The 26,646-nt window shown below is 39.5% G+C and overlaps 1 protein-coding gene across 3 annotated transcripts in view; it reads right to left on the minus strand.

The window, feature by feature from the left end:
- Positions 1 to 26,646, minus strand: part of CDK6 (cyclin dependent kinase 6) — a 225,163-nt gene that overhangs the window by 61,354 nt on the left and 137,163 nt on the right. For all 3 annotated transcript variants that reach the window (XM_037507918.2, XM_054692343.1, XM_054692342.1), the window contains exon 5: positions 9,735 to 9,844. In XM_037507918.2, the coding sequence (XP_037363815.1) occupies positions 9,735 to 9,844 (110 nt within the window). The remainder of the gene's footprint in view (positions 1 to 9,734; positions 9,845 to 26,646) is intronic.

The raw sequence follows: 26,646 nt of genomic DNA on the forward strand, positions 1-26,646 counted from the left end.
TTATCAGCAGTTTAAAAACGAATTGTGTCTCTATGAACTGACATAATCAAATAAAGTGAACAAGGGGAAGTTCAGAAAAGTATATAGTGTAAACCCATTTCTGCCAGAGAAATTTACAGATGTGCTTGTGTGCTTATACATATATATAAATACACACACTTTTGGATTTGCAATAAAAAAAGATCTGAAAGTATATCCACAGGGTTATCTTTGGGAAGTAGACTTTGGATGGGAGTAGAGGGAAGACAATATTGACTTTTTATACTTCTGTACAATTGGCATTTTTGTAACCACACTATTTTACTTTGTGGTTAAAAAACCTTTTTTTTTTTTTTTTTTTTTTAAATAAAGCTAACTGGCTTCTAGATCCTCTAACTTATTTCTTCCCTCAGCAATTCTAGTTTCTGAAAGTTGCATGCAGAGTGAGAGATCACAGAGATTGAGGCTCCCAGGTGCAGGCATTTTAAAAAGAGGGCACAGTGAAGATCTACCAGTGCTGACAAACACTTTATACTTGCAGGTTGGCACCCAAATACCACTAGCTCAGGTGAAGAAAAGACAACAACTTCAGAGACAGAAGAGTTAGAAATAAGGGAGGCTAAGGTATACAAAGGAACTGGCTTGTTTGCGCTTCCCTTCTCAATAAATGGCAAACTTTCTATTCTTTAATTTTCCTTTTTTAATGGTTTGGACTTGTGCTGTCTAACACAGTTCCTATGGTCACTGAGCACTTGAAAAATGGCTCTTGTGAATTGAGAGGGGCTGTAAGCAAGACCAAGCATTGGAGTTCGAAGACTTGGTATGAAAACAATGTAAAATACTCATTCATATATATTTATTGCATGTTGAAATATTAGTATTTTGGATATACTGTATTAAACAAAATATTATTAAAATTTACCTGCTTCTCTTTTATCTTTTTTTAATGTGGCTACTAGAGAATTTAAAATTATGCTGTGGCTTACAGTATGTTTTCTATTGGACAGAGCTGATTTAGACCTTTATAGATATTCCACAAGAAACAGCGCGTGCATGTGTGCGTGCACACAGACACACCCCCCATACTGCGACTTGGTATCTTTATGCCTGTCTAACTTTTCAAGGTAGCTTGTTACAGCTCATAGGTTATATATAGTTATTACCTGTCATAGGTAATACAGCTCTGAGTTCAAGCTCTGTCAATGAGCAGATGTAGGATACTTGGGCAAGTTACTCTGGAGGATTAAACTGAATAATGTATATAAATGCTCAGGAACATACACAAGGATGTATGCTATGCTCTGTCAACAAGTATCAGCTATGCTAGATATGGTAAGAGTTTCAGAAATGACTAAGTCATGGTTCTCCCCAGAAGCAACTAACATTAGAGTTGGAGTGTATTTGGCCTTACTCGCTCCTGTGTTGTAAAACCATTTTAAATCCCAAAAGCCAAATAATATAAACAAAGATGAACTCAAGCTACTCTGAATAAAGCGAAGCATGGAGAAAGGTTTCCTGCTGGGTAGAATTCTGGGCAGAATTCCTGGACTACACAGTGGAGGGGATCTGAGGTCTCTGTAACAGCTTGAACACCATGGATGTGATATTTTATCTGGTCTCTCCATTTTACAGATAAAGACACTAAACTCCAGAAGTTGATGGCTTGTTTTTAGTACAGAGCTGGCTAGAGGTAGAACTGGAACACAGACTCAGGTGTCAGATTCCTAAGAAAAAACACTGCTCTCCACCCACCACATCATTACTGTAGCTGCAATGGACAACTGGCATGCACAGAGGGTGGCTGAGAAAAACGTGTGTGTGTGAGCAATCAGGGTGCAGAACATCTCTTCCCCAAAGAGATGACTTCTAGGATTTAGCTTTGGAAGAGGAGAGGGCCGATGGGCACCCAGGACAAGAGAAGATCAAATGTCATAAGGAAGAAAAGTCTCCTTAGGCCAAAGGTGGGTCACATTTGCTAATATAGCTCATCTTGAATAATCTAGAGTAATATGTGCTAAGATTAGAGGAAGGACCCAGGTGGGTAACTGTGGATTCCATTAACAGAAAAAGAGAAGGGGCCTCCCTGGTGGCGCAGGCAGTTGAGCGCTGTGCGGTGAAGCAGTCCGCAGCCTCTGCAGTGCTGATTCGATCCCAGCCAGCCGGCGAGAATCCCACAAGGCATGGCAGACCTCTCCTGTCTCGCCCGCTGCTCCCCTCAGCAGTGTATTTCTGTCATCTGCCTGTTCTGCTCCCCGCTCTGTCTCTGGTGAATCCTCTCACCCTCCCGCACATCTGGCCTGTACCCTGGTTCTTGTATAAATAAATAAATCTTTAAAAAACAAAAAGAAAAAGAAAAAGAGAAGGTAAAAGGAATGGCTGGTTTGAGGAGGCTGGTGAAGCTAAGGTTTCTGACAGGTGTTTGGTGCAGAGTCAGTCCCTCAGGGGTCTGAAAGGTGGCTCTGGAACCCATCTTTGGGTCAGCTGTATCTGATCTAGACACAACTCTTTTGGAACAACTAAATTTGGGAGAAGAGAGATTAAGAAGAGTCTGTAAAAGGGAGAGATGCAAGGCCCTCAGCAGTGCTCTTTATTAGTAGTAAGGATGGGGAGGGTTTCTGCACCAAATGGTCACAATATTCAAATGCTACAGATACTAAGTGCTGGGAGGACAGTGTGATCAGATATGCCTGGTTTCAGAGCCCCATCACCTATTAGCTGTGGCACTCTGTACTACTGAACCTTTTCTGGCCTCAGTATTCTTGCCTGTAAAATGGGTATGACAACAGTACCCTGTAATGTTATTCTGAGATTTAAATGAAATGTTCTAAAGCACTGAGTATGTGCTTGACTCACAGCAAGTACCCAATCAGTATTATTTTTATCACTGCAAGGAATTAAGTAATGATCAAGTGGTAAAGAAGTGGAGGATGCATGTAGAGTCACTGTTCTTTTAAAAACAGTTCTTTTTTAAAAAGTTTGATCATGCAGGGAAAGAAAGCAGAAAGACTGAGGGCATAAAAGGAGGAATGCAGGTCTTTTCCAGGATGGAGATGAGAACTAGTAGAAGTCAGAAAAGTCAGAAGTCAGAAAAGGATGATGGATGGAAGGGGAGTTTAGAAGCAGGGTAGGATCAAGAGCATAGGTTGAGGGATTTGCCTTGTAAGAGGGGTAATGCATCATTCTCAGAAATGAGAGAGAAGGAAGAGAAAGCGAAGAGAAAGAGATTTTTGAGTTGAAAGGAGCAGAGGGGCTCACTTTGGGTAGTCTCACTCACTCCAATTAATTGCAATGAGGCTGCTGGGTAGGGAGTGTGGGAGTCAAGTGGGGCTTAAGACTGTGGGGGATGAAAGGGAAGGGAATGGTAGCAGAGAGTAAGGGAGGGAGCCAGACAAGAGGGGACACACCACATGGCAAATGCTGAACAAGCATGTGCTCTGGTGTCCTTATTTCCATCTGTGAGCAGAACCTTCCTTTTAATGGTGCAGTATTTAGTTGATGATGTCCCCTAAGGTGCAGTGTCCCTGAAAAGTGAGCAGAGAACCTCAGTCCATCAGAAGGTCACTGAATGCTAAAGTACAGACCCGGGGACAAGGAGAGTGTGACTAAAGTCGTGGAGGTTTGGAGTCCATCAGGACCCTCAAATGCTTTCTCCTCCTATGTGCAAGAGAGGTCCATCAGGAACATTTCTCCCTACTGTTGTGTTCCATGCTTAAAAAACAAAACAAAACAACAAATGTTGACTGTTATGAAGGTGACAGGTGATGTAATTAAGACAGGAGTGAGGGGACTCCAGGAGGTTTGCAAAAAAGAAGTGGAGAGGCTTTGGCAGAATAATGTCCCCAAGCAGCAGATGGCCAAACATATCCCAATTCCCTTCTCAGGGGAACAGAACATTGAGGGGCAAAGGCCAGGTTCTAGTTACCTTGAAGAGAAGACTTTGAGGGAAAGGTCAGGGGAGCAGGGCACCTCCTTGTACAGACCAGGACTGCCAGTCTGAGAAGGGGGGAGCGCACCGCTCAGGTCAAGGGTAGAAATGCAGGAAGACGACAGGGAGCAGTGGTTGTCAGTTAAACGGAAGCAATGACCAGAAGCTGAGTGAAGGACATGATGGCAAAACGGTAGGAAGGATGCTAAAAAGATAAAACCTAGTCTGCAGAGAACACTACCAACAGGCTGACCCAGGACACCTGACAGGATGCATTGCATTGGGTTTCTGGAAGACTGCACAGCTACCCCAATAGGGAAAGTTTCAGGCCTGACAGTGACTTCTCAGCAATGCTGTGAAAACAAGTATCTATTTTTCAGATTCATATTTAAGCAAGATACACATTAAGAATAAGAGAAATCAATATTGATTACATTAAAGTTTTTTCTTGTTTTTATTTAGAATGCTGTCTGCTTTATTCACCAAAATCGATTCTCTTCCTGGGTACCATCTTGGGTATTTCCTTTGCTCATCATTTGGTTGGTGATTTGGGGGCGAGGGGAAAGAAAGGTCTAGGAAAATATCAGAGAAGCAATAAGAAATCTGCACGACCAGCCGAGTGGCCTGGTTTCCTCTCAAAGTCCAGGGCTGGGAGTGTGTTGGTGTTCAAATCGGCCAGTTACGGGCTGATGTTACCGAGGAGAGAGCTCGCTTATGGGAAAACACCAATACAGTAGCCAATGGGAAAATTGGCAAGGCACTCAGTGACATTTTATATAAATTTGCTCACAGACCACGCAACCACAAAGGACAGTTTCACTGTCAGATTCTCAGTTACTGGGAGTCTAATTCATAGAAATCAATGATGACAAGCCTAGAGAGGCTTGTCTCACATAGGTGAGAGAATCATGAAGCCTTGTCTGTTTCCTTCTAACAGTGACTCTATTTGTTATATTCTTCCTGGTAGCATTTGGCATTTCTTAGCTAGGATCAGTACAGGTGCAACTCACAGTTTCTAAGAATTACTATCTGTTTACCACAATCTCCATATTCAAAGAATTAGTAACACATTTTATTTTTTATATTTGTATTTTCTTTTTATTACTTTGCTATACCTGGGAAACCCCATAACTTTTAAGTCACAGACAACAGCTCTGACTAGGATCACACAGTGACCAATAGCTACCTAGAGAGTTAATTTTGTTATTAAGTTAAAAATCAATTTACCTCACCCATTTGTCTATCCCATCTGATCCCACCTCACTCCAACCCTCAAGCTGGTTAGTTGTCTACGAGCAAATTCAGAGTAATATTTTTTATTATTAAAATATAACTCAGTGTGGAGTAAAAATGGATTACCATGGACAAAGAGCTAAAGGAAGGAGATAAAATATCCAGTCCTTACCATTCTGTGGGTCAGTGTGGGCAATTATTAAACCCAGATAATAGTGACAGATGGTATTAAACTCTCTGGCTCTTTGTCAACCATCTGCCATAAGATTCTTTGTACTGTGTTCCTGTTTCTTAGATATTTATTTTAGAAGAGGAGGTACATTGCTCTTAATAGTATCACAGATAACTGGTCAACCTTCATAATATAAGAGAGATCGGAAATCAAAGCTATTATGTGTATGTTTTGCTTCTTGACCTCTCTGAAATATCATTGCCACTACATTGTAATAACACATAGAACATTCCAGGAAAAAAAAAAATGGTCAAACAACATTAAGGGCAGCGCAGAAAAATCAAAAGTTGGGGCAGACCTGCCATTTAAGGGCTGTGTGCCCAGGGACAAGTTTTTTTACTCTCCTTGTGGAAGGCTCTATTTTGTCATCTGGGAACCCTGCACGATAGTCCTCAGAATGTGGATTTAATGAGATAAAGCATGGGAAGGCCTGGCCCGCATCTATCATATGACAGGCAAGTGTTAACTCCCTCAGCTTCTCTTCTCCCTAGGTGATAGAGGGTGGTCAGCCTTGCTGAAACATAAATGATTACTTCTCAGTGTTGACAACTAGAATGTGAACTGCAAGGAAGAATAAGCCTGACTTCTAGCCTTTGGTTGAGAAATCCCTTTCCTTCTTTGGAAATAGTCTTCTCATTAGACCCACTCACTGTGGATGAACTTCTTTAGAGCTCTTGTCCCAGGTCTGGTTAGCAATGAACTGGCCATGCAATATCTCTCTTCTCCACCAGGATTTAAGCTGCCCCTCTAGAAAGGGGCTTTGTAAATAGTAGTTACTTAGTAAGATTTTTGTAGCTTGAATGAAACACTTGTGATAGGGCTTTCAAAGTGTGACATATATCACTGGTGTTATGTGAGATGATTTTGGGGGTCAAATATAAACTAATCTTTTTTTTAAAAGATCTATCTATCTATCTATCTATCTATCTATCTATCTATCTATCTATCTATCTATCTATCTATCTATCTATCTATCTATCTATCTATCTATCCAAGCACTGGGTACAGTCAGAAGTGCGGAAGGGTGAGAGAATTCACTAGAGCCAGAGCGGGGAACAGAACAGGCAGACTGACGAAATACACTGCTGAGGGGAGTAGCAAGCACAGCAGGAGAGGTCTGCATGCCATGTGGGACCCTTGCTGGTGGGATTGCACCAGTGCTGCAGAGGCTGCGGGCAGCTTCGCAGCCCAGAGCTCAACCACTGCGCCACCAGGGGAGGCCCTAAACTAATTTTCAAAGTAATTTCAGTGGTAATATAGTTATTTTAGCATGTATTAAGCAAACAACGGGCTCATCAACCTGTGATTTTATATATTTTTGCTTAGGCTGAGGTGGCAGAAACAGATACATTGATTTTCCTAGTGGAAAAAAAAAGGTAAATAATAGTATAGCTGTCATAAATATATGTCAAAAACCACATGGCTGGTAAACGAGAGGGCAAAAATTGGGAACCACTGTTTTAGGAACAAGAAGGAATCCAGAGTGGACACGTGCCATGTGTGCCTGATTTAGGGTTAGGAAGGTTAGCTAGGTAAGGAGGGAGTCTGCTTTCAGAATCCATGGCTTGTGAATTCTCCACTGGGCACTGCAACAGGTTGGTCAACACTGAATCAGGAGTCAAGCTGGAGTCAGGTCAAGCCAGGGGCTGACATCTGGCGAAAGTAAGAAGCATGCACATTCAGATATCGGTGTGTTATCATAGGAAATACCAAACATGAACTAGCAGGAACAAGGGTCAGATACCATGGCCATATTCAAGGTCACAGCCAAATAGGCAGGAACTACCTAGAAGACAGCGCACCCACCCCAGGAAGGGTGTGTGATTGGCCCATGTTCATTCTCTTTCAGCCTTAAAGGCACACATGCCTGGATTCTGATATTGCTTCCTCTGACAGGCAATTATTTCTCAATTTACTACATCTGCACCTCTCTAAGAGAGGGGGTGCTGCCTTTCGTGTACATATAAAGAGACAGTGGGTTTCTCTCTATCCAATATCTCACTTTGCCAGCAAACTGTTGCTGCTATCCTCAGAGGAATGTTAATCTGAGTCTCCAACATTTGAGTTACCTTTCCTGGACCTGGTACTGAGTGAGGTGAATTCTTGTCATCTTAGATGGAAACACAGAATGAAATTTCCCACAGTAAAGTATTACAAATAGAAAATAGGTTATGATGAACTAGTGCAAACTTATTACATATATATATATATAAAAGTTTCAGTTTATATAAGATTCTGTAAACCAGATTGCAGAATTATACTACCACTTCAGTGGAACAATGTGAATATAAATATATGTGTACATATATATATATATATGTACACATATTAATATAAAATGAAAATTTGGGTTGCAGTTGTTCCATAGGTGGTGACTACCTATAGTTAAAAAATACAGCAGATCCCTTACTAATGAATGCTTAATGATATTCACTAGTAAGTATCTTAAAATTTATTTCTTAATATCTTTCAAAAAATAATGGATTTTATCATCAATATGGTTGGTGCTCAAGTCTTGTACTACTGAAAAATAACTGATCGCCTCTCCCCTTATAACAGAAGCACTATCTTTACATCTGAGGACAATTCTAGACACATGAATGGAATTCCAGTCAACATTTCTCTCATCAACCCTTAGCTGCCCCCACTTATTCTTGGGATGAATTGGAATGACTGTCTTAAAGTCCCAGTCTGCAATAGTGACAGTAAGAAATCCATGCTTTTCTGATGAAAAGGATTGCCAGAGGTACTTTAAAAACAGGAATGTTTGATCCCATCCCAATAATGAATCAGAATCTCAAGGGAGAGTTCTAGGAGTTGTACTTTGTTTAGTTTAAAGGCTGCCCAGTCCTGGGTGATCCTATCATCCAAGCAGAGATTCTTCACCTGGAGGATGAATGAAGGTTACCTGGAGGCCTTCTTAAAACACAGGTTGCTAAGGCCCAGCCCAAGAGCTTCTGATCCATTCAGTCTGGGATGGATCTGAGAATATGAATTTCCAACAAGGTCCTATGTGAGGCCGATGCTGCTGATTCAAGGACCACATTTTGAATAACACTTATTTAACCTCTTTGGCAAACACTGGAGCTGAACTCGATATTTTACTCTTTCTTCCCTTTTTGGTAGAAAAATAGCACAAGACTTCTGGATTCATGCCCCTGATACTTTATAGCTGCTTGATACATAGTTACCATCGCAGCTCAGTTACTATGAGGAATAAAATGGTAGCATAAGGGAAAAGGTTTGGTGCTGCACTTGGCACAAGGTAGGCCTACATGAAACTCCTGTATGTTTTGACCTCCCTGCCATGACACCTTCCTGTGATCCAAGATGACTCTGTTGAATTCTATAAATAGGCCAAAAATTTTTCACATACCCAAAACTTCATTTGGTTAAAATAAACAAATAAACAAAAATAGCAATGACTGACACCTTGAACTGTCACATAACAGTTCCAAAGGGAGTATACTCAGCTTCCCAACTCACATTTTCCCATGGCAATAAAAATAGAAAACAAAGAAAGATTAGATTATGATTTAAGTTCCCTGTTTAATTTTGACCAGGCTGAAGTTAGTACTGAGATATGGATTATTTTCCTGGCAGATCTTTATTATATTGTTTGGTTATTTCTTGTGACCTGAAATTCAAACAAACGAATCACAGATGCTTAGCATCAGAGTGGCCATGGAGGTCATCTAGCGAGAAGTCATTGAAAATACCCCTGATATGATGAGGTTCACCCTCTCCTTGGACATCCAATGAGAATTCATTATTTTCACAAACACCAATATTCTTTTCAGATAAATGTTAAATACCCTACCCCATTTCAGCAACTAGTTTTGCTCTGTAGAGTGCCCAAGTATGTCTGATCTTTCCTCCAGATGACAGCATTTAAAGTATTCTGAAACAATGCTGAAATCTTTTTTGCCTAATCATTTTTAGTTTAATCAATCAAATTTTTCAACAATTCTCACCATCAAAATTATTTAATAGCCTGGCCCCCCTCCTTTGAGCAAAGTCCACCCTGAGGATATTTCTTCACTAGAACAATATATAACATTACATAACATAATATAATATATGGTTCATGTTCACCACATCCTAGCACCACTATAAAAACAATATAAATTTTAAGAGCAATGGAGTGTTCCTTTTTGGAGTTCCTGAGAGCTAGAAGCTACAAAACTACCTTGTAGGGACTGAGAAGGAGGTTTCAGGGCAGGCTTGAATGTGGCAGCCTGAAGCAGATGCACCTGGATATCATGGCCCTACTTGAAACAAAAACATCATACTGCCACTTAGATAATCCAGTACCCAAGGAGTCGCTTTCCAAGGAAGACAGAGTAACACAAAAGGTATTCTTACTTTCTACGAAACATTTCTGCAAATATGCAGCCAACACTCCAGAGATCCACAGGGGTGGCGTAGCTGGACTGAAGCAAGACTTCTGGTGCTCTGTACCACAACGTGACGACCTGCAATGGCAAACAGATCTGAGTGTTACCCAGGACGATGGCTATGCGCTTAAATGCCTCATTCTGAGTGGTTTCATGCCGAGATCCAGTTTGGAAAGAATTGCTATAAATCATATGAGGACACTGAGAGAGAAGCACTAAATGAGTAGAACTCACTACTGACAGCCCAGGAAGTTACATCATCCCCACAACCTGGTTTCTCCCCTCAGATTGTGTGTCTTGCTAGGATGACAAAATGCATTTCAGAAAATCAAGCAGACTTAAAACAAAAAAATGTTAATTTTTTTTTTCCTCAAGGGGCTTAAAAGAATACATGGAGAACAGGGAATGGCAATGATTCTCCTCAATTCTCAATTCAACATTCTTAGAAAATCAGGAGATAATTCCAGTTACTGCTGAGGTCTACAGAACACCCAGAATGCATCAAAACTGCTCTCATCATCATGACAATGTGGGAAATCATAAGAAAGCCCCCATCTATGCTGCTCTTTTCAGAAAACAAATAAAATATTAAGAACTTGCCAGGTTGTGAGGTTAGGAAAACGTTATCAGTATCTCAGATTTATGACAGTATAGTCAAGTGCTTGTGTGTGTGTGTGTGTGTGTGTGTACAGACAGTCTTTATGGATGCCTGAAATGAAGGTATATATTGTCAGATAAGGAATTTAATATATAAATCTACAACATATGCATTTTATATCATTCAGATTTCTTTTATCCTCATTTAATGTTTTCTCGGGAAGTTTCTAAACGTCCCAAAATTCTGCTTTATGTATTTTAATGCTACAGTACTGGATGCTTTATTTTATTTTATTTTATATATTTCTTACATCATTCTTCATTTTTACACCATGTATGCTTTATGATCTCGGTATAGTCCCTGTGAAATTCCCACCAATTCATCTGTGCACCATCACCATAGTCCCTTGTGCTCTTCCCTCCCGTTTTCATCCAATTCCCTCCTCCAGCCCCCTGAAGAACAGAAATTCTCTAAAAAACAGTTGCTATCAATTTCCTTCTCTGTATGAAGGAAATTGTATCCCACCAAGGGATAGAGTGAAGCTAACTGACCTTCCATTGAATCTGAGCTGATTTAATGACTTGCTTGATAAACAGAATATGGTGGGAGTAATGCTCAAGACTATCAAACCTAGATCATAAGAAGCCTGGTTGTGTGGGCATTTTTGAATGCTTTATCTTGGATCCAGCTGCTATGCAATGACAAGTCCATGGAGATTTTCCAGTCAATAGTGCTAGCTGAGCTCTCAGCTGAGAGTCAAGTGAGTGAGCCATGCTGAAGATGCAAACCCAATTGATCTCCCAATTTATGGCGCCCCTGCTGATATCACATGGAGAAATGCCCAGTTGAACCCAGTCAACCCACAGGTTTCTGAGTGATATTTAAATGGCTGTCCTTTTAAGTTTCAGGAGTGGGAGGATTATACAGCAATATCTAATTGGAACAAGTTTCTTGACTGGCTTCTCTTCCTCAGCGCATTTAGCATGCTTTGCTTTGAATTCACACAAGGGATCATATTTTGTTAAGGGATATCTGGTTGATATATCTCATGGAGAGACAGCGGTGATGTAATGGAAATTAAAAAAAAGAAAATAAACCAACAAACCGACAATACCAAAACTTTGGTTTTCATTTGGCGCCAATATCTTTTCCCAGTATCATCTCCCATAGCACTTTCACACCCCTTACAGCCTAGTCAATATGAGACCACACTACTAGCTCTCAATTCTGACTATGCACCAGAATCATCCACAGGGCTTTTAGAAAAACACAGATATCTAGGCCTTATCTCCATGGTGGGGCCTTTGGAGTTCTTTGTCATTTTTTCCATTTTTTAAAAACTCTTCAGATATCCCTAATCGCTGCCTATCCTTGAGTACCACTCAATTATACAAATATGTCCTCTAACACTTGCTGTGGCTATGTTGACACTGTCCTGTTAATCAGGGAAGCTCTTATTTCTCCTCTCCACACACAGAAATTTTACTTATCTTACAAAGTCCAGTTGTGATGCTATCACCTACCACCTGAACTGACCTCCATTGAAAGCCATACCTTGTAAGAATGTCCTAAGGAGGTTGCTCCTGCGGGTGAGGACCCAACTATATCCATGGTTATACCTGCAAATGCCTACCATGATACTGTGCACAAAACAAATGGGGTTTAACAAATATCAAATTAACAAGCATTTTAAGGCAATCATTCCTAGAAGATTATTGGGCAAATTCAATAGGTATTTATTGCTTTTAATTAGGAAGAGTGTCTAATTCTGGAATCTAGTTTTTACTTATACCATTTATTTCTGCTTTACTACATTTTGCTCTCTCTCAGTCATTTACGTATCTATGTAACTTTGGTGTTACATTTTTTGTCCTCCATATGAGTATATATGCTTCCCTCACCCGCCACTAAACTTCCTATGCCTATGCCCTATCCTCTGCCCCCTCCTCCCTGCTCTCTTTGGTAGTCTACACTCTAGGAGAAGATATCTGCACATCAAACATCTGGCAAGGGTTAATTTCTAAAATACACACACTACTTATACAAGCCAACCACAAAAACCCCGAAAGCCCAAGTATGTAGCTGATCTGACCCAGAGTCCTTCAATCCTCACTTTAGGTCACTGAAAATTTCAATATATCAAATGATGACCATTTTGGTAAGGCCACAGGATTTCAGATATCTAAGTTCCAACTTTTTGAGTACAAATTATAACAAATCTTCCTGACCGTAATATATAAATTCGGCCATGTAGGAATTACTGTACTTCTGTGCCACTAAAAACTTTTGATGAAAGATAGCCTAGTTTACCAGTATAAGTCACATATAACCAGGCTTATTATTTTTTATTTGAAAGCTTTATAAAGGATGAGAAAAACTGATAAAAATGTGTTAAAGTTTTACTACATGAAATAAGAAAAGTTTTCAACTGTGTAATCAATTAGATCCCTACGTTTAATAATTCTAAGTATTCTTAAAAACAAAACATAATGGTTAATTTAAACTTAAAAACATGTTGAGGCAAACAATGACTGCAATGTATAAAGATCAACATTTAGAAATCTGTGACAAAGGTGGCTTCTAATGATAACAATGCAGTTGTCTACTAAGCAAAGATAACAATAGCAACTATGGACAGAGTTTGGTGGTTGGAGCCAGCTGGAACCAAAGCAAATACGATGTTTATTACAATCATTACATGTATTAACAGCCTCTAGAGGTGCTGAATGGATCTGGCAATGGGAAGGGGGAGCGGAAGACGGGGCGAGTTCAAGGATATTTACACAAGTGGATGAATCTATTTAAACTGCTTTGATCTCTATTCACAATTTTTTGAACCAGTTCAATAACAATATAAGATAAAGTAGAGCCAAGGCCAACTCTGACTCAAAGTACATGTCAGAGTAAACCCCTCTTACTTAATATTCCATTCAACAGTCTTTTTATTCATATACCCTTTCACCAAGATGCTGAAAAACTTGGTAGCTGTTATGTGATTCAGTCTTATTATATGGCTATCTGCTTCAAGAGCAAGAAAACACATTATGAACACTGTGCCAGACAGATTCTTTTTTTCTCTTGGATGGTTTCTGCCCTGGAAGGTGGACCCGTATCTACCATATGCGTCTAGCTTCCTGGGTTTAGTCAAGGGAAGCACAGGTAGGAGTTTGGGAGAGAGGGAGAGAATGAGACCTGAAGTCATCCCAGATCAATGGCACAGGGCCGACGAGCTGAGGTGGGTGTTCTCTTCAAGTGGAGACAAGGAGAATGTTTGGGAAGAGGCACCCAACAGATGGGGGCTTGAGTCCTGTGTCCAAGCGGCAGTGGTCATGACCCAACTGAAGATGAATAGAGGCAGAGTTCAGGCATCCAGGCTTCTGATACTAAATGATACTTACTGTCTTTTTCTGAACCTTATAATCCCTTTCATTTTGTTATTATCTGAGCGGATCTCCTTTTACAATGTTTTACTCCAGACAGCAAGTCTTTTAAAAGGTCTAAGTAAACTTCAATTCAAAATGTGATTGCCTGCTCTGTTAGTTCTGGATGGAGTGGTCAAAAAATTGGAAAAGCAGCAAGTCAAATAAGTTGATTGAGGGGTGGGGGTGACTTCTGTGAAGTGATTTTAGTGTAGAATACAGAATGCTAGGGCCTGCCCAGTGTTCATTCTGTCTTTCCAGTAACTTCTGCATGGGGCGGGGGGTGGGTCTCTTCCCCCACCAGTTCCTTAAATAATTATTTTCTCTAAGCCTACATCCTTAGGCAGTTGCCTTCTTATGATGCACATTTGCTGGAGAGCATCATATGGGGATGTCCTCCCCAAACACCCGAGTCCATTCTGTACCCAGAAATCTGCAGAGAATCTGACACACATTCCACTGTCTTCCAGACATCACTGCTTAGTACCAATAGTCGCATTTCAATTTCAAAAGTGCATGCTTGCATTTCTGAAACTTGCTTGTCAACTTAGATTGCCTTTCTCTGCAAGCAAGGTTTCCCATTCACCTCCACTACTAATGAAGTCACCAGCTCCTGACAGTTCCATCTGTACCTCTGTTCTCCTGAAAGTCACATGCTTCCTCTTTTCCTAACAGTCTGCCTCCTCTCTCTACTGCATGGGAAGCTGTGGATGAAGCTGCATCCTGCTTAAAATCCTTTGTCCACTCTCCAGAGCTTTTTTCCAGTTCAAGTCCAGTTTACCCATGCTGCCCTGGCACGCACTTCTTTCTGGCTTTGTTGCCTGCTCCTCCTTCACACGAAAGCTTTCCTCAACCCACTAACAGGCTTTATGGCTTCGAAAATGCATGCTGTGTCATGCCTTGTGGCCTTCCCACAGGCTGGGACCTTCCTCTGGAATGCCCTCTCACAACACCCTCTTATTTCTTCTGAGCCTTGCCCTGCCTAGTCCTCCCCAGTTCTAGTTCTTATCATACTCTTTCCCATTACCTGCCTACTTACTAACCCCAAGTCAGCCCTTTGAGGGTACAAATCATTTGTAAAGTAGAATTTTCATTTTCAGTACCTTGCAGAGCCCTGTGTATAGCAGGTGTAAAATAAATGTACAATTAGCCAGAAGATAGCAGAGTGGATGATTACAGGGTAAGGAGAGATAATTTAGGGCAGGACGCAGAGGTTTCTGAATTGAGAGCTCACCGACACCATCTTTAATCAACAGACAAATTTTCAATATAGTGTGAGGGCCATTTTATTTTTGTAAAATGAAGTTTTAAAATGCCTGAGGGGTCCATGTCAGGCTGGATTGTTTAAATTTCATCTTGAACTTGTGAAACTTTAAATAGTTATGCTTGCTAAATGTCTATTGTTTCAAGTAACAAACTCAGTCTCTTTTTAGAAGTATAGTATAGTGTAGTTTTGATTTTGACACTAAACAATCACAAGCTTGATCTCTTTCTGTGTTCACCATAGAAACCAAGCAAATATTTGCAGACATTCCTTCAACCTTCACAGATAAGTAGAAATGAAAATTTTTCTGAACACAGGATATGGCAGACTGCGTAGCGTGGCGTTTCCTTTTAAAAGTTTTTTTTAACTCTTATGAAAATCTATATGCTTTGGGAGGTCACAAAATCACTCAGATTTATAAGAGAATTTAAAAATGGACTTTCTGTTATGAACAGTCATGCTTCCTTTCTCTTTGGTTACTATGTTCATTTTTACTTAGGCTGCATGAAAACTTACTAAAGAACACTGCAAAGTTAGGTGGCTTGAGCAAAATGGCAGCAGCGTTTTAAAACCTAAGTGCAAACCCAAACTTCAAACTTCTTCAACATCTTACAATTCTGAGGTGCTGCCTCCCTTAAATGGGAAGGAATTGGAGATCTTCAACTAAAAGGAGCTACCATGATACAGTTCATTCTGCAGTACTTACTCCCCGCAAGTTCCCCTACATGTTTTTCATCTAAAAACATTCACAGACATGAATGCAGGAAAAGAAACCCATTCATGCAACTTCTAAATCATCTGGCCTACCAAAATTGAATTTGAAGTCTATAGGAATTCTAGAGCTTCCATTGTATTTTACCTTTTAGTTATTAAAGGAAAGAGATAAAGAAAACATGCTTCTGAGTATCAGCAAGTTCATGCTGTTCATTTAGGAGGAAATTGCAAACAAAAAAGGACACAACCAAGAGAAGGATTGAGATTGAGTGCTAGTAATTAAGTTAGACAGAAGGAAGTGTTTTCTGACAATAAAAGTGTTCAATGTTAGGTGGATTGTAAGATTTTGTGATCTTTTCTCTAAAATCTTTTCATTTTTATCCCATCTAGGGGCAAAGAAATGGGCTGTTGGGGGGCAAGGAAAGAAAACAGAAGACATAAAAATACTTTGCTGGGTTGACTTCATTTGGTACCTTAGATAATATCTTCAGTCTAATGGTATAAGAAAAGCATGAATGACTTCTTTTTTTTTTTTTTTTTTTTTTAAAGATAAGGAAGCCGAAACTCACAAGTTAAGTAACTTACCCAGGACCACTCATCTAGTGAATGGCAGAACCAGCATTTGAAACAGAGCTTATTCAACTCGGGTTCATTCTCACTGGGAGACGGAATGACCTCAGGTCTATTTACATATAACTTTGCTAATATATTTACATATATATTTAACCTGAAGTCCAATTACAATAAATGTACTTTCCAAACAATTATATCCACAGCAATGTTGCCTTAACAGAAATGCTGACAAGAACAAAAGAAAATTTTTCTAGTATCCCAAAGTATTTCATCAATCTCTCAAGATGAGAGATTGGGGTCACAGACGTCAAATGGCTGGATTCAGAGGCGGGTAGTGAAAGTCTCCCTAACCGCAATGCTTTGCAAGGGTACCAGAAGTCACTGTGCACAGGTATGTTTCTGCTGCTAACATTTCACAGCTATTCTTCCAAAACATTCCTTCCTGGGAAACTACAGCATCGTCCTTCCCTCCAAACTTGTTCTCCTTTTGCAGTCCCTATCTCTGCTAGGAAATCACCAATTAATCAGTTCCCTAGGTCAGATTTTTCTCATTTTCATCCCTCACCCTTTTATGCAAACACAGGGTAAAGAGGGTGCTTTGAATCACTGCACAAGAGCAATATGCAGAGCACTAGAGAAAAAGGAGAATAAACAATATAGTTTGGAGAATCTGAGTGATAAACAGTAACACCCACCATTTTATAACATAGTTCCTGAATTAAAAAAAATTCATACGCTGTGCATAAAATTTTTCTGACTTGATGACTGAAGACAATTCTTTGGATGTGATGACATCACTCTGGACTTTACTATCTGATTTCAAAGCCACTAAAATAAAACAAGGAATCTGCTATAATATGTGCCTGAGCCTTACATTTTCTCTTTCCTTCTTTTATAAATTTTTTAATTTCTTTCTCCTTTTTTACTTTCCCCTTTCTTTAACAAAACACTTTTTACATTTAGTAAATTTTTTATATCTTTAGACCTTCCATGAGAGGAGGAGAGAATCCTGATAAGGAATATAGCTTTGCTAATTAAATAATCACAAAACATAAATCCATTTGCTCTTAATGAGCTGCATGCTTTCTTCAAGTTGTCTCAGTTTCTAGGAAGAACCACACTAATACCAAGCACTTTACAGAGTATTTCTAGGTACATCCGCTAGTGGGAGAGATACATGTGCGAACATAAAAACCAGCGGAAGGCTTCTCACCTAGGCCTGGGGCTCATGCTGCATATGTGTTTGGTTGGGGCTGTGTGGTTGCTGCATGCAAACACTACTTGAAAGGAAAAGTAACCCTCCAGTTAGGGTAGAACTTGGTCTTACCACAGAACTAATTCAAAGAAATATTACTTTTCCATTTATAAATATTTCAAAGAATGTTGCTGCTTTCTAGAAATCTGTGGCAGGTAGCTTCTCTCATCCTTGGAACTGCTAGGATAAGAGGGCTTTGATAAATTGTCTAAGAAGTGATTACAATGATATCTAAGAAAATATGTGGATTACATAAAATATTTTAACATGGCTATTGTAAATAGAGCTGCAATGAACAGAGGAGTGCACATATGCCTTCAAATTAGTGTTTTTGCATTCTTCAGGTAGATACCTAGGAGTGGAATTGCTGGGTCATACAGATCTATTTTTAGTATTTTGAAAAACTTTCACATTGTTTTCCATACCAGTTTACATTTCACCAATAGTATACAAGGATTCCTTCCTCTCCATATTTTTGCTAGCACTTACTATTTCTGGTCTTTTTTATATAGGCCATTCTCACAGGTGTGAGGTGTTCTATCTGCATTTTCCTGACAATAAGTAATGATGACCTTTTTTCACATGCCCGTTGGCCATCTGTATGTCATCTTTGGAGAAGTGTGTACTTATGTCTTCTGCTCATTTTTTGATTGGGTTATTTGTCTTCTTTTTGTTGAGCTGCATTGGGTTATTTACAGATTTTGGATATCAGACCCTTGTCTGATATGAAAATCAGATGTGTAAGTATTTTCTATCACCCAATAGGGTGGCTTTTTGTTTTAATGATAGTTTCTTTAACCGTGCAGAGCTTTTTATTTTGATGGAGTCCCGTTTGTTTTTATTCTCTTGTTTTTCTTGCCATTGGAGATGAATCTACAAAGACATCACTGAAACCAATGTTGAGGAGAGTTTTGCCTATGTTTTTCCTTCAATGTAAATTTTGATTTTGGGTGTTATATCCATGTCTTTAATCCAATTTCAGTTAATTTTTAAGGTGTGAGAAAGTGATCTAGTTTCATTCTTGTGCACGTGGCTGTCTGGTTTTCCCCACACATTTGTTGAAGAAACTACCCCTCATCTGAGTTTTAGAAAATTCGAAACTCTTTAAGCATTTTTTTTTCTTGTCTGGAGGAATGTAAGCTATGTATTTATACAGAGTTTGTAGACAATTTGGGCACTGAAGAGGGCTGATTAGGTCATGGGACCCGTGCAACTTAGAAAATTATATGCCATTCACAGTGATTCTAAATCGGAAATGTATAGGTACTCAACTGCCAACAGATGTGGTTTTGCCCACATCTTTTTTTTTTAGCTGATGTATTAGTTTTCTATTGCTGCTGTCACAAATTACAAAAAGGTAGTGACTGAAGGGCCTCCCCTGTGGTGCAGTGGGTTGAGTGCAGTGCTGTGAACCTGTCCGCAGCCTCTGCGGCGCGGGTTGAATTCTTGGCCTGCCAGGGAGATAACCATATGGCATGGCAGACCTCTCCTGTCTCGTCCGCTGCTCCCCTCAGCAGTGTTTTCGGTCCATCTGCCTGTTCTGCTCCCTGCTCTGTCTCTGGTGAATCCTCTCACCCTCCCGAGCTTCTGGCCTGTACCCCAGCTCTTGTATAAATAAATAAATCTTAAAAAAAAAAAAGGTAGTAACTGAAAACAATACAAATTCATTTTCTTACTCTTCTGGAGGTTGAAAATCTAACAGGAATCTCACTGGCTAAAACGTTCCTTCCTGAAAGGTCTAGAAGAGAATCCATTTCTTTCCTTTTCCCAGCTGCTATAGGCTACTAACGCTCTCTGGTTCATGGGTTCCATGCCCCTTTTTCAAAACCAGCAAATGTTGCATCTCTCTGTCTTGCTTCCATAATCACAACTCCCAGAGGCTCTTTTCCTTCCCCCAATTTGAAGGACCCTTGTGATAACACTGGGCACATTCAGATATTCCAGGATAATTTATGGATTTTAAGGCCAACCAATTAGGAAGGTTAATGCATATGCAACCTTAATTCCTCTTTGCCACTTAACTGAACATAGTCACAGATCTGCACTTTCCTGACAGTAAGTGATGATGAGCATTTTTTCACCTCATCTGCCATCTGTTGTCTTCTTTGGAGAAGTCTCTATTTATGTCTTCTGCTCATTTTTTGATTGGGCTATTGGTTTTCTTTTTGTTGAGCTATACTGGGTTCTCTATAGATCTTGGATATCATTCCCTTATTATCTTTGGGGTCATAATTCTGCCAACTGCCACTGACTCCATTTCTTTTGTATTATTATTTTTTTTTAAACATAAAATCTCTCTCTCTATCTTTCCTAAACAAAGATCTGGCAACAGTAAGGCCACATTTTTGTATTAGGTGCATCCCCATTATTACATGGCAACAATTAGCTTGAACTGAGGTGCTTCCTGTTTGCCCTAGTCCTCACCCCTCCTTATCACTTCCCTGACTGATGCCATTTGTCACTGCATCAGGCTACTGATTTTTCTATAAGGCCTTCTTTACTCATCGCATTCTCCCCTCCTTCTTGAGCCTTATCAGTTTTAATTCTTAGGAAAGCTCAGCTATGTTTGCTCTCTGCCTACATCAGAAATATCACAGAGGCAATTGATTTCCACCCACTTTTTTTTTAAACTAAGATTTATTTATTTTTATTTTATTATTATTATTTTTAAAATTTTATTTATACAAGAGCTGGGGTACAGGCCAGAGGCGCGGGAGGGTGAGAGGATTCACCAGAGGCAGAGTGGGGAGCAGAACAGGCAGATGGACCAAAATACACTGCTGAGGGGAGCAGTGGGTGAGACAGGAGAGATCTGCCGCACCATGTGGGATTCTCACCGGCAGGCCGGGATCGAACCTGTGCTGCAGAGGCTGCGGACAGCTTCACAGCACTGCACTCAACCCGCTGCGCCACTGGGGAGTCCCTCTACCCATGTCGTAAAGGGAAAATCAGTGTTATATTCAAAAGCAGGGGAACCCACAGCAGTGGAGAATAACAACAAAATATTTTGAAATGTTTAAGATTCTAAGCTAAAATATTAACGCAAAAATTTTAGAAGCTGTTGGACAGTGGTTTTTACTAGATATTCTCTATGGGCAAATCTGAAACATAGCAAACTAAAGAACTGTACCTGTCAGTTTTGTTAAGAGGCAAACCTCAAGCTATTAGCTCCTGTTGTCACCTTTCCTTCTGATGAAGTCATGTAGTCACATGTCTATCTGTGGTGAACCGACACTCACACTCACCCAAGCATGAAATTTAAACATGGGGAACCATGGCAACTATTTTGAGGGTGGGAGTTGGGCTGCAGGACAATAATCAGTGTACATGTGGCACCATTTCCCCTTATAGTTCAGAAACTGAATGACCATAGAAATTATTGGGTTGCCATGATGGCTTTTTGCTTGAAAAACATAGAAAAAACATGTCATGACTTTTCCGACAACCCATTACTTTCCTCATTTAGTGGATAAACATTTGCAGAGGTGGCTGGCGCTCAGAGCTAGTGAATGAACTATGGTTCCCTGTCCTTACGGGGCTTGCAATCTGAAGGACTGTTAGAGAAGACAGTGCCTGTTCTGAAGGAGCCATGGTCTAGTGAGGCAAATATTAAAACAAACACATAATACAGTGTAGCTGGAACTATAATAAGGCTTGGTGAAAGCAGTAAGGAAACACAGATGACTTCATTAAACAGAATGGGCAATTTATTGCTCCTACAATAAAGTACACACAATGTCTGCAATAATAAAAATATAACTGCAATCAAGAAATTAATATTTATTGAGCACTTCTATACATAAATCTGCATGCCAAACTTTCTTAAATGTCAAATGACTACTAGTCTCATAGAATTTAATATTATTCTCAGAAGAAATGTAAAACACCTCTCAAATTCTTGGGCCATTTTATATCCATAATTAGAGAGAGCCAAACTAAAGTTTAATTTTACACTTTGGAAAAAGTCTAAGGCAAAGAACATCATATGTAAGCAATTCCTGGGATTTGTGATAAAAAATATACATGCTTTCATTTCATAGTTAGAGCCAGCAGAGGGAGTACACCTCTTCAAAGAAAAGTCTCAGGCATAAACAGCAAACGTTGAGACTTTATATGTAAAGAAAGCCTGACACATAAAAGAAAGCCTGGGTGCAGAGACCATTATTTCAGATACAGAGAAGCAATTTAACTGTATTTTAAAAACTCCTTAAATATGATGCAAGAGAATAATAAGCAGTCATTGAAAGATGTTATCTTGTTCTTCACAATGAAAGTATAAACTCTCCCATCTGAAAGCCTTGGCAATCAGAAACTTCCGTAGAACACATCCCATGACAAAATCTAACTGGCACTTGTAGGAAGGTCCTTCAAACAGTGCACTTGCTAATTAGTTTCTGCTGAATCTCACTCAAAAATAAGTACATATAAACCAACCATAGTACTAGTCTTCTCATTTTCTAAGATTAAGAGGCTGCTACCTATAAAAAGATTTGAAGCTTCTACCTTGGGGTGCCCAAATTCTTTATGACTATTATAAGAATAAATTAATTTTTTAACAGAGCTACGCAGGCTAAGAGTTTCTATTATTTTTCTCATGGTATTGTGAGAAAAACATTTTATTAATGAAACCCAGGCATTTTTACCCTCCTTCATTTCTTGTCATCATTGCTTTTTAGAGGATATTTCTGACCTCTTCTAATTTGATAATTTTACCACATTTGATTCATTTACCGAACTATAAACCACTCAAGTGTACTTTGTAATTTGTGTTTCCGAACACTGCGTAACCTTAGCACTGAGCACTTAATGCTTTACAGAGGTTATGTGCAATGAGGATGTGTTTTAGAATTTTTCAAAATTATAACAATGTCTGTTTTGTTCAGTCGTGAACTGTGTTTTGTAGGATATACTTCTTGTGTTCTTTTACTTGCGTGAGACCCCATAACATAAATCTATGAGATATTTTCCTTACCTAGGTTAACAGAAAGAGACTTCCAAACAATAGAGAAATGGGGGCACCCAGGTTTGACACCTGGGAATGGGCTGGACTCCCAGGAAGAGCCATGGCTCTCCCGGATCAGCACTCCTACCTCCTCTATTTGATCAAGTCTTCTTTGCCACAGGTTTTTCAAAAGCACTACTGTGCAGTAGCAAAGTTAACTGATATGCTCCATGCCTTGACACATTTTTTCCTTGGCTGGCTTTTCATATGACTGTCTTCATGAGGGGCCACACTTAGGTTTGATTTTTCTATTTTATTCTTACTCTTTTCTAATTCATTTGTGTATGTGTGTTAAAGATTTATTTACTTATTTATGCATAGAAGAACAGGGGTATAGGCCAGAGGTGGGGTGGTGGTGGTGAAAGGATTCATCAGAGACAGAGTGGGGAGCAGATATTTTTTCTAATTATTTATCATTATGTATTTCAATAATGTTTCTATTTTTCATGAGTATATATAACATTTGCCTTTAAAAAACAATAAATTCAACAGATGCTTGTTGAACAGAAGCTCCTTGGATTAAAGACATTGAGCTTTTTTAAAATTGAAGAACATTTTAATACATTGAATTTGAAATGTTTAGGAAATGACAAAGGTAAGAATTCATTTATCAGAAATTCCTAAATAATCCTGAAGGCCTTTATCTTTATACTCTTTCTTATCAAGTCATAAAATCATTCAGTGCTCTCCATTAACCTCCTTGCATATATTGTCAGCTTTGATGCAGAGTTTACTGCTGTAATGTGAAGTCACTCAAGTCACTCTTCTTTGAGGATATGTTAGATAGGCAAGAGAAGAAAAGAGAAAGAGGACACTACAGAAGTTGTAAAGAAACCTATCATAGTGAAACTGAGGCGTGACAAGTTGATGAATGGTTTGAAATGCCAGTCACCGAATGCTTTGGGAACAAATACAGACTTCATGCTACCTCCTGTTCAGTCTACAAATCTGCTCATAATCACTTAAGTGGACATCTACCTACTTGGGTACACCCACAATGTAAATATCAGTCATTTATTAATTCCATCTTTAGTCACCGGTATATGTGTCATGTAATAGGTGCTATCAGGCTGAGTAGAATAGAGTCCTGGATTAAGATTTGGAGACCTCGGCTTTCGTTCCAGATATACCATTAAATAATCTGTTATCTTGTATTTAAAAAAGTAATTTTGTATTATTGGACCCCAGTTTCCCCAAGCATAAAATTAAGAGGCCACACTGAATTATTTCTAAAGTCCTTCCAACTCTAGAATCCGATAATCAAGAATAAATAAATTCTACATGCTCGTTGATGCTACCTGGACATTGCATTATGGACCCATACTTCCAGGTCAGTGATGCTGTTCACAAACTTCAGATTTAAAGAGGAAAATTGAAAGGTCATTACAAAGAACCCAAAAGAATTTGTGAGTCCATGAATAAAGTGAAAATGGAAGAGCAGAAGAGACTATAAAGGAAAACCTTTAGGGCCTCCCTGCCTCCCTGGTGGCGCAAGGGGTTGAGCACCACACTATGAAGCAATCCCCAGCCTCTGCAGCATGAGTTCAATGCCCGGCCAGCCAGGAAGCAACCCACATGGCACAGCAGACCTCTGCTGTCTCGCCCACTGCTCCCCTCAGCAGTGTATTTCAGTCAGTCTGCCTGTTCTGTTCCCTGCTCTGTCTCTGGTGAATCCTTTCACCCCCCCTCCCGCCACCCACACATCTCTGGCCTGTACCCCAGCTCTTGTATGCAGACATAAATAAATCTTTTTTTTTTTTTTTAAAGAAAAACCTTTAAGAGACATTTAGACAGAGGCAAAAGGCAAAGCCACATACTACTTATCAACTGCAGCTATAGGCTAGAAAACAGTCACACCTGTATGTCTGTATGTACGGTAAATCTGTTGTTAGTCTTGATTCTTTTCAGGTTCAAGCATCACTATCAACTGTGCCTTCTGTCAGTAGGCATCCAAACTTATTACAAAATATGCTCATAGTAGGCAATTCGGAAGAAAGTGGTATAAATTTATGTCTGCCCCTAAAATGTAATCACTTCTAAATAAAAAAAGACCATTAATGATATGGGGTATAATTTTTCTGGGATGGAATTTTTAATAGATGTGGACCTATCAAAATGAATTGTCTATGTCATTAGAAATCACTTAGAGGGAAAAATGATATCAAATGACTGAAATTACTTATAGATGAAAGGGCACTACCCCCCCCCCCCCAGTATATATTATGAATATCGAGTGGGAAAAATTTAAGTTACACATAACAAACATCTCTGGAAATTCCATTCTGCTTTTATCCAACTGAATCAGTAAAGGTTATAATGATCAGTTACAAGGATAAGAGTTTTGAAGAATGAAGTATAAATGGCAACATAATATATGAATCATCTTGGTTTCTTGTAAACATTACCAAACAATTATAGTCCCAGAACTAAGAAAACTTTTTTTAAGATAAATGGGAAAAAAAGCCCCACAACTTCTTTGTTGGCGTTTAAAGAACTGTGCTTTTTAAAAAGGAAAAACAAGCAGCAATGCTCAAGGTAGTAAGTGCTTTCATGTTACCAGTTTTCATATCCGAGGGCACTGGATCTAGCTAAAGGACAAAGAGATAAGGGCAATATTGGTAGTTACTAACAAATGGCAGATAAAAGAGCTCTTCTGGGTTCTGATTAAGTGACAGCATTCTGCACATTCTTTTGACCTGAGAAAGTCAGACGGAGAGCAGCAGCTAAGTTACATGTGAAGCACCGCTAACTAAGCGTATCTGCATGCTTTCACATTCCAGAGGGACAGGATTCCTCCCCTTTCATTGAACAGAAACATGTTCTCTGTGCTCACAGCAATAACGCGCCTTTGCTCCAGCTTCCATTAAAAAAAAAAAAAAAGCATAAATGTATATGCTGAAAGCACAGAGAAGTTTTGTGCTTGGGACTTGGTGGCCGGGAGCCAATGTTTACAATCCCCTGGGTGGGAAAGGCAGGGTGAAAGGCTCAGGACGGCAGGCTTTAAAAGCCTTTGCTGTTGCCGCCAGTGACCTTCGCCTCTGTTTTCAAAGCAGCTCTCAGGTTAACCCCTTGGATTCTGCATGCGCTGGAGCTGCACAAAGGAAATACCTTTCTTTGAAGGACACCTCTCACACACATCGGTTTCTGATTTCAGTCAGAGCGACTCAGAAACACTGGATTAGGAAGCATGTATTCAATCTGCTATCAGACCCACGGGCATGTCAGGGGTACTGGATCTGGATTTCGATGTGTGCTGTGTGTTCTACAAAGTGAAAGTTTCCAGCTTCAGGCAATGGACTCAAGCTTACAAACCAGGGGATTGTGAAACATGAGCATATTTGGTCTCCAGGGGAGAAGGAAGCATCCAATTTATGCAGAAATGCTCTTTTCCCAGCTAGCCAATGAGAGGCGCCGCTCTGAGAGTGGGGCTTCCTATAGGGATCTCCGGACTGGAAGAATGGTGCTTAAAATTAAAGACAGGCTAAATTGCTAACAGCCCAACTTAAAAAGCAGCTGGAGAGAAAAAGCCAATTGTAGAAATGAAAAGGGAGTTTTCCAGTTCTTAAGTTAAAGCTGACCACATTCAGCTTATTATTATAGTTGCTGTTATTGTTTTGATGGGGGAGAGTTAATAATCTTTTATTAATGCTAAGAAGAGACCATTAAAAACTTACTGCATATGTGTATGCTTTAGTACAGTCTTTACTAAATTACTCAAAAGATGTTATTTAATAGTAATACAATGTAAGGCCTTAAATGTTTCAGGACAAGATTTACTTTGTGAAAAACTCATCTGATGTTAGGGACTCATTTAAACAAATGCTTTGGAATATCAGTTTTGCAGATTTGGAAACATTTAGAACCTATACATTGACCATCGTTAATACTGCTTCCCTTTATTAAGTGAACAGCATATTGAATTCCTGGAGTGTAAAATGAATTGTGTGATTCTAACATTCAGAGTCTATGAAATCCCAACATATTTCATGTTTCCTACCTTCAAGAGGGTTGAGACTTTTGGAGATAAAAGTAAAAGACAACAAATACCAGAAAAT

This window comes from Talpa occidentalis, unplaced genomic scaffold (genome assembly GCF_014898055.3).
Source record: "Talpa occidentalis isolate TD23 unplaced genomic scaffold, MPIMG_talOcc4v2.1, whole genome shotgun sequence".
In the NCBI taxonomy this organism is placed as follows: Eukaryota; Metazoa; Chordata; class Mammalia; order Eulipotyphla; family Talpidae; genus Talpa; species Talpa occidentalis.